At 46.2% G+C, this 7,560-nt stretch overlaps 1 protein-coding gene across 2 annotated transcripts in view; it reads left to right on the plus strand.

Moving 5' to 3' along the window:
* The window catches only part of WDR53 (WD repeat domain 53), a 42,941-nt gene extending 41,018 nt beyond the window's left edge, over positions 1 to 1,923 (plus strand). For both annotated transcript variants that reach the window (XM_088466661.1, XM_088466662.1), the window contains one exon: positions 200 to 1,923. In XM_088466661.1, the coding sequence (XP_088322787.1) occupies positions 200 to 586 (387 nt within the window). In that variant the 3' untranslated portion in view covers positions 587 to 1,923. The remainder of the gene's footprint in view (positions 1 to 199) is intronic.
* Positions 1,924 to 7,560: the final 5,637 nt, after the last annotated feature.

The following is a 7,560-nucleotide window of genomic DNA, read 5'->3' on the forward strand; positions in this document are numbered from 1 at the left end:
AGGAATTTGAGCCTCACTGGGCAGCACCTTCAGCTGGTATTCATTATTCATGTAGGAGATCACATTGACTGGAAGATGTCTGTTTACGTAGAAACATAACCAATGTCATCATCATAACCAGTTAATATATAGTAACAGAATGTTTTGTGCAGGGCAAAATGTGAATTTACCTAATCAAACAATTTCTGTGTCTCTCTAGGCCTCCCTGTGTTACTCCAGACACCCTACGTCTCTCCATCGCCAGGTCCCCCTGTGGCTTTCCAGGACCCCTGTGGTTCTCCAGGCTCCCTGTGTCTCTTCACCTCCAGGCCTCCATGTCTCTCCATATGCAGGCCCCCTTGTATCTCCATCCACAGGACCACCTGCTTCTCTCCAAGCCCCACTGCATCTCTCCATCCCCGGGCCCATCTGTGGAACTGAGCCTCATTCCCCCAACCCCAGTGTGTCTCAGCCCCATTCTCCTGGCCCCAGTGTGCATCTCAGCTCAATCCTCCACTGGCCCCAGTGGGTCTCTCTCAGCCCCATTCCGCTGGCCCCAGTGTGCCACGCTCAGCCTTATTCCCTCGGCCCCAGTGTGCGTATCTGAGTTCCATTCACCGGGCCCCAGTGCGTGTCTCTCTGCCCCATTCCACCAGGACCCAGTGTGTCACTCAGCCTCATTCCCCCCCAGCCCCAGTGTGCATCTCTCAGCCCCAGTCCTCAGCATCAGTCCTCAGCCACCAGCATCAGTCCCCAGCTTCAGCATCAGTCGCCACTCCCCAGCCACCAGCCCCAGTTCTCAGAATCAAGCAGCAGCCACCAGCATAAGTCCCAGGCCACCAGTCCCAGTCCTCAGCATCAGTCCCAAGCCACCAGCCCCAGTCCTCAGCTACCAGCCCCAGTACACAGTATCAGTCCCCACTCCCCAGCCACCAACCCCACTACTCAAAATCAAGCCCCAGCCACCAGCATGTCCCCAGCCACCAGGCCTAGCCCAAAGCATAAGTCCCAAGCCACCAACCCTCAGCCCCAGTGTCTGTCCATGTCCGTCCACCCGCCAATACTTACCTGCTGCTACTCCTCTGTTTGGCTGCCCGTTGCATCTCTGTGGCTTGGCCAGCGTTTCCACCATGCAGGGCAGGCTGCTTGTTACTGAGCTTGTCCTGGTGGCAGGGTCGGGACTCGGAGTGGCTGGAGGTGGAGCTATCGTCAGTGGTGACTGACAGGCTCCGCAAAGGCTTGTGGGGGAGCTGCTGTGGCTGGGGCTGGCATGCGCAGCAGCTCCCCATAGCCAATTTCGTTTGTGCTGTAGTGCTGCCCGATCCGTGGAGGGTGGCCGTCGGCCACTGTAGTGACCGGCCCAGCAGGAACCGGCCCGGTGTCCCGGTGGCGCAATCTGCCCCTGGTTGTTCATATTAACCTGTCATGTCTGTATGCTGTTAAAAAAAACCATAGCGGCCCCGACAAGAATTTCACCAATAATGTTTCTCTTTTCTGTATTTTGTGTTTTAAATGCGAACGTAAAGCACTTTGGGCTCAATCCAATTAGGTAGCAAGTTTGTTTCTTGAAACTAACAGAATTTGCAGCAATGTGCGCTCATGAGAATTCTCCAATCCAATTATAAATGCCTATTTGCGGTACTCGTAGCGGAGGCTTGCGAATTGACTGCCAAATGAGATGTGAGAGAAGTGCATGAAAAAGTGAAGAGACCATCTTGGACCTCCCCAAAATTGATTATTCCATTAGCAGGACTGTATAGAAGGCTGTTTGTGTGCATTAGGAAGGTACTGTAGGTTTTGAAATGGTGTCAAATAGCTGATGTGTGCTTTTTTAAAAAATGCAAAAAAAATATAAAAATTAACTAATCTCAAATGGATTTAACGAAATATGCAAAAAAAGTAGGAAAATAGGTGATTTTGGGGTACTTTGAGGGCACTTTTTGAAAAATGTAAAACAATGACAAACATTTATTTTTCAATGAAAAAAAATGTAATTAAATTTGGGGTGCCTACACTAACAAAAAAGTTGATTTGGGGGTAATTTGAGGATAATTTTTTTTCACCCCCAAAAATTATGCTATTATTGGGCAGTAATATATTATTACTTGCAGGGGTGCCTCAGGTTGGTTGTCCAGGACCAAATCAAATTATTTGTGGTCAATGTAAGGTAAATATGTGGATAAAATGAAGAGAAAACCTGTCCACCACCACATAACTAAACCTAAGGATGACAGGTCAGCACAATTTACTTCACTTTACTACGTCACTACATTTATTCTGAATTTTTCAATAACAAACTTGTGACTTGAAAACAATGCTGACACTCTAGGGTGCCATGATTCAAAAAAGTTTGGGAACCACTGATATAGTGACTTACACTGATGACTACTCCAGATACACAGGGGGTCATTCAGACCCACTCGTGAGTGCAGGAACGCTCGCAAGTGGGTCGATGTTCCCCCACTGCGCATGCGCACGACGGAAGGAGCTCCGTCGTGCGCATGCGCGAGACCCGGCGAGCGACGGGCTCTCCATCGCTCCGGGTCTCGCACCAAAGGGGGTGTGCTGTCGATGTTGATTGACAGCACGCCCCCTTTGGTGGGCATGCCGGGGGCGTGCCTGCCAGACGGAGGCGTTCCCATGGGAGCGCCTACCGTCTGAAGCCGGCCCCACTGACATCACTAGTGATGTCACTGGGAGTGATTTTGGCTCTGATAGAGCCAAAATCACTCCAAGGCTTGCGGCAGCGAGACCCTACCGCAGGGTCTCCGTCGCAAGCCCGATGGTCGCGATGGTCAAGACCATCGCGACCATCATCATGGACGCTCGCATATGCTGTGGGTGGTCACCCACAGCTATGCGAGCGGCCAGGAAGCCGCTCCATTTTTCATGGAGGAGGGCACTGATTCAGAGCGAGCGCTCTGGTCAGAGCGTTCGGCTCTGAATCAGGCCCACAGTCACTTACCTGATTCAAAGCAAAGATGAAGTACTGGACAAGAAGATATTTGTACCCTTGTAGGCTTTGGTCACGGTTGCTCGCTTCGCTCGCCACAGGTTACTATTCCCACTCTATGACCACATGCATAGTAATTGATGATGTCCGGGTACATCTACTGAAGGGTATCTATCCGCAACCATTCTAGAAGAAGAAGATAATGTAGTGTAATGTCGTTCATATTAACCTGTCATGTCTGTATGCTGTTAAACAAACCAGTTTATTTTATAAATAGTACGAGTTTCACAGTGTGTGACTACTGACAGTGTATGAAAGAAGATTTGATATGATAACTAACAACCTCTGCTAACATATAGTCCCACTGTAAAGAACAAATATATTTCTATCTTTAACCCGTTACCCCCACACAGACTACCACCAGGGGTGCGAGGAAGAGCCCTGGGCTGCTGGTTGATCCTCAGAAGGCAGTACCCTATTTTATTTTTGTCACCCCATTTTAATTTTCTGGGCTGTCCAGTTTGGGGTTGGTGAATGCTTTGGCAGGGGGACCCCACACTGTGGGCCTGATTCAGAGCCGCTCGTAAGCGGCCGCTCGTTTGCTCCGAGCGATGTTCGCACAACTGCGCATGCGTATGGGTTGTAATACGCATGTGTGAACCAGTCATTGCGGTCGGAAATTGTGTGCTCGCAAAATAGCGAATGCCTGCTAATTTGAGTGACAGAATGAGGTGTTTGTGGGTGGTAACAGGGGAAGGTGCTTGAAAACGGGGAGTGGAGATCCGAACGCAGGCGTGCCAAACGGTCAAAATGGGCGTTTTAAGGGTGTGCATAATTAACAAAGCAGCGTCATCGACCACATCACTTGGTTGTCTTTTAGCCTGAACTGCTCGCATGATTGCGGTAGGAAAATCCTACCACAAGCACTGCGAGCAGTTCATACGCCTTTCGATGTACTCGATTAATCTAATAAATAGTGGAGATGACGTAGGATGCGAGCAGCCAGGGGGCGTTTTTTTAAAAATAGCAAGCGCATGTTTCGTTCGCTGGTTCAAACATAGAGGCGTCAACAGACCGCAAAGAGCGAGCGCTCTATTTAAATATACGGCCCCTTTTTCTGAACGAGCGAGTGCAAATAGCGTCCGGCTCTGAATCAGGCCCTGTGTGTCCTCCTCTTATGGTATTATCACCCCGAATAGTTCAGCCCGATGCTGGTCTTTCCCCCAATTTTCCTGTTACAGATCAGGCTCAGGGGACCAGAGTTGTTTTGCTTTTGGGTGGGACCCTACACTATTATTATTCCTAATTTATAACCCTTTATTACACCTATAACACAGAAGCACTGCACAGATCACTCTGATCTGTGCCGTGCTGCTGCAGCTCGCAGGCAAGTCTATTGTTTTCTGGCCGATACTACTGAACTCTCACACGGTCAAACATGATGACATAGACCATCGAATCAAAATAAACAGGCAAACACAATTCTTAGCAAATTGTGTGTTTGAGCGTGAAAAACACATGCGCGTCTCAGAGATACCCATCGTGATTTCTTCACACCCACACATTATTCTTTGTAAATTTACCCCTAAGAGGATTGATGTGGATCAGTGTGTCCAAGAAGTTATGAGCTTAGATAACAAAAATGTGTAGATATTTAAATGGTACAGCAAACTTAAAAGTACTCCTAACTTGTATAAGATAAATGTGAAAGACACTGAAATAAATTCTATACCTAATAAGGTTTATTATGAAAGTACAATTCTCCAGAGTAAATTCTGTTTTGTGATATCACATACTTACTTTTGTGTAAATGTACCAGTTTTCCAGGCATCCGCAGGGATTTGCAAAATAAAGGCTAAATTTACTAAGCAGCGGGTCATTAATCAGGCACAATGCAAGAGTTAGTAATGTAAATAAGTAATATATACAGTATAGACATACAATCATTGCAGGCTACACATTATGTTCACTTGTTATTTACTAGTGAATACTATAATAGGCTCAGATTACATCAAGCTCCACAAATTTTAAAGCACACCCCATATTTTGCACTCTACACCATAACATGACAGTTTACCATCATAAATGTAAAATACATTTGAAAGGACCTACTGTACATATATCCAATACTCTGGGGTTGATGTTTCAAACAGTGGGCGAGATGCATCAATGAGAAAAATGCGGTCAAACCCCGAAAATGCGGGTTTGACCACATTTCTCATATGCACCAAGCCCCGGAGTGCTATGCTATGTATTCCGGGGCTTGGTTGCCGTGGGTACCTGATGGCGTTACCCATGGAAGCCTATGGGCTTTTTTCCGCAGAGTGCTGATAGATGGATCCAATTGGATCCCTCCCAGAACCCACCACGGCAAACGTGTCCTTCTGCTCATGTGCAGAAGGATGCTGGAGGGGCTTCTGGGTCATAGACCCTGAAGTCCCTCCACAACAAAGGGCCACTCTTACCGACAGCGGTCCTTTGCGGTGATCGTCATGCATACCGGCGTTACCAATGCCGGCATGTGATGACTGGTGGAATGCGTCACGTATGCGATGCTTCATGCATCCCGCCCAGTGAGTGAAGAAGTGGACCAGTGGAGAAGATGCCCATAGCAACCAATTAGGTCCGAGCTAACAATTATCAAGTACAGTCTATAAAATGATAAGTAGAAGCTGATTGGTTGCTATGGGAAACTTCTCCACTGGTCCACACTTTAACTCTTTACACTGCTTGACAGATTAATCCCTTTATGCCTTCCTAAATTCAAGATATATGGCTACTAAGTTGAAAACACATATGTCAAAAATAAAATGTTATCTAGAAATACTGTATATTGTTTTTCAGGTGTTTGCTACCACACATTTCAGTGGGCTCTAGGTGCTGTATCTGGCTATGGCTGAGCCAAGCAGCAGATGGAGCAGGAGCTGAAGGAGTATGTAGTTCCTATGACAACTGAGCCTAAGGTTTACAAATGTCAATTGCATCACTAAAGCCATATTATGTGGCATAATTTGACCACTCATTGTTTGTGAAATATAAACAAATTCACTTATTAGATTAGTTTAAAAAGATATGTGAGTAAAATGTGCTGATACTAATGTTCCAATGCGTTTCAACTCTGTAGGAGCTTTCTTCAGGGATAATGTGTATTAAAAAAATGTCAGTATCTGTGATTGATTCAAGATGTGAATTATTCCAGATTCTAGACATTGCAGGTCTTCCACAGTACTTGTCTCAGAGTTTTTTTTTTTTGGCGCAGCATCGCCATGTATACATTAGTATTCTATTGCTGTAGTCCTGTCTGAAGAATGTTGAGAGCTGTAGATTTCTTGGCAAGTAATGAATCTGGTGGTGGTGGTGGTGTCTCTTTTGAGGGACTTTGAAGATCCAGCCTAGGGGATGGTGGGGAATGTTGTCATTCCTCTCACATATGGAAAATGTGAAAATCAATGAAATATTATATGTTTACATCTGTAACAGTTGATACATAGTGATATATATGTGTCTTTCGAAAGTCACAAAACCATTTGCTTCCCTAAATTTGAAACACCTTGAAAATACAATTTTCAATGTCCAAATACTGTAAAAAATAGCATAAAAAAGGGGATCGGTGTGAAATATGTTCACATATTCAAATCCCGATGCTGGAAGGCCGGCAGTGAAGATCCTGACAGGTAAGTATTTTAACTATTACCCCTACCCCCCCAACCCTCCCTTAGGGGTGCCTAACCCTAACCCCCCATAAGTGCCTAAACCTACCCCCTCCTTCCCCCCAGCCTAAACCTAAGTCTCCCGGGGATGCCTAACCCTAACCCCCCTTACCCGAGCCTAACCCTAAGTTCCCCCCAGGAGCCCCTAACCTATCCCTCCCCCCCCCTGTGGCTGTCCATGCCCGCTGCCCGGATTACCTTCGTTCGGTATACCGGGCGTCTGGCTCCCAGCGTAGGTATAATGACCGGCATCAGGATTTTGACGCCTTTCATTAGACCGCTGCCGAGATTAGACAGTTGGGAAGCCGGCGGTCGACATTTCGCCTATATTGATGCAAGTGACTTGGCTAAAAAGCTTTCAGCACATTGGTGATGTCTTTGTGCGCTTTGTACAAAGCTTGGCTATCTTGACAACCTCATCAGTGTTTACTTTTACTCCCTGGCTCAATCTGACTACCTTTTTGGCTCTAACTCTCTATGGATATAACCCCTTCTATTACCTGCATCCTTCAGTCATTACAATTAACCACAGCCAGGTTTCACCCTCAGATTGACCCAACAAGTTTAATTATTCAACTGCTGATTACAAGGTGCTGGAGAAATGGTCAATGCTAATTGAATACTCTGTAGACAATTCACCAAAATTAAAATCTGTGATATGTAGCTTATAGTCTAAAATGGCTATCACCATTTTAAGATGGTGTTAGCTACTGGGTGTCAATCTTGGTAAATCTCACAATATAGCAGCCCCTCACAATATGGCAAAATGCCATTGCAATCAGTAATGGTGGAACCACAGCAGATATCCCCGATATTTGCTGCAGAACCCCCATAATGCATACAGGGTATGCTTACATTTTGAGGGAATCCACAGTATTTCCCACTAAATGTGTTTAATAAATATCCATCCATTGTCCT

Source organism: Taudactylus pleione, unplaced genomic scaffold, assembly GCF_031769625.1.
Source record: "Taudactylus pleione unplaced genomic scaffold, aTauple2 ptg000066l, whole genome shotgun sequence".
Classification (NCBI taxonomy): domain Eukaryota; kingdom Metazoa; phylum Chordata; class Amphibia; order Anura; family Myobatrachidae; genus Taudactylus; species Taudactylus pleione.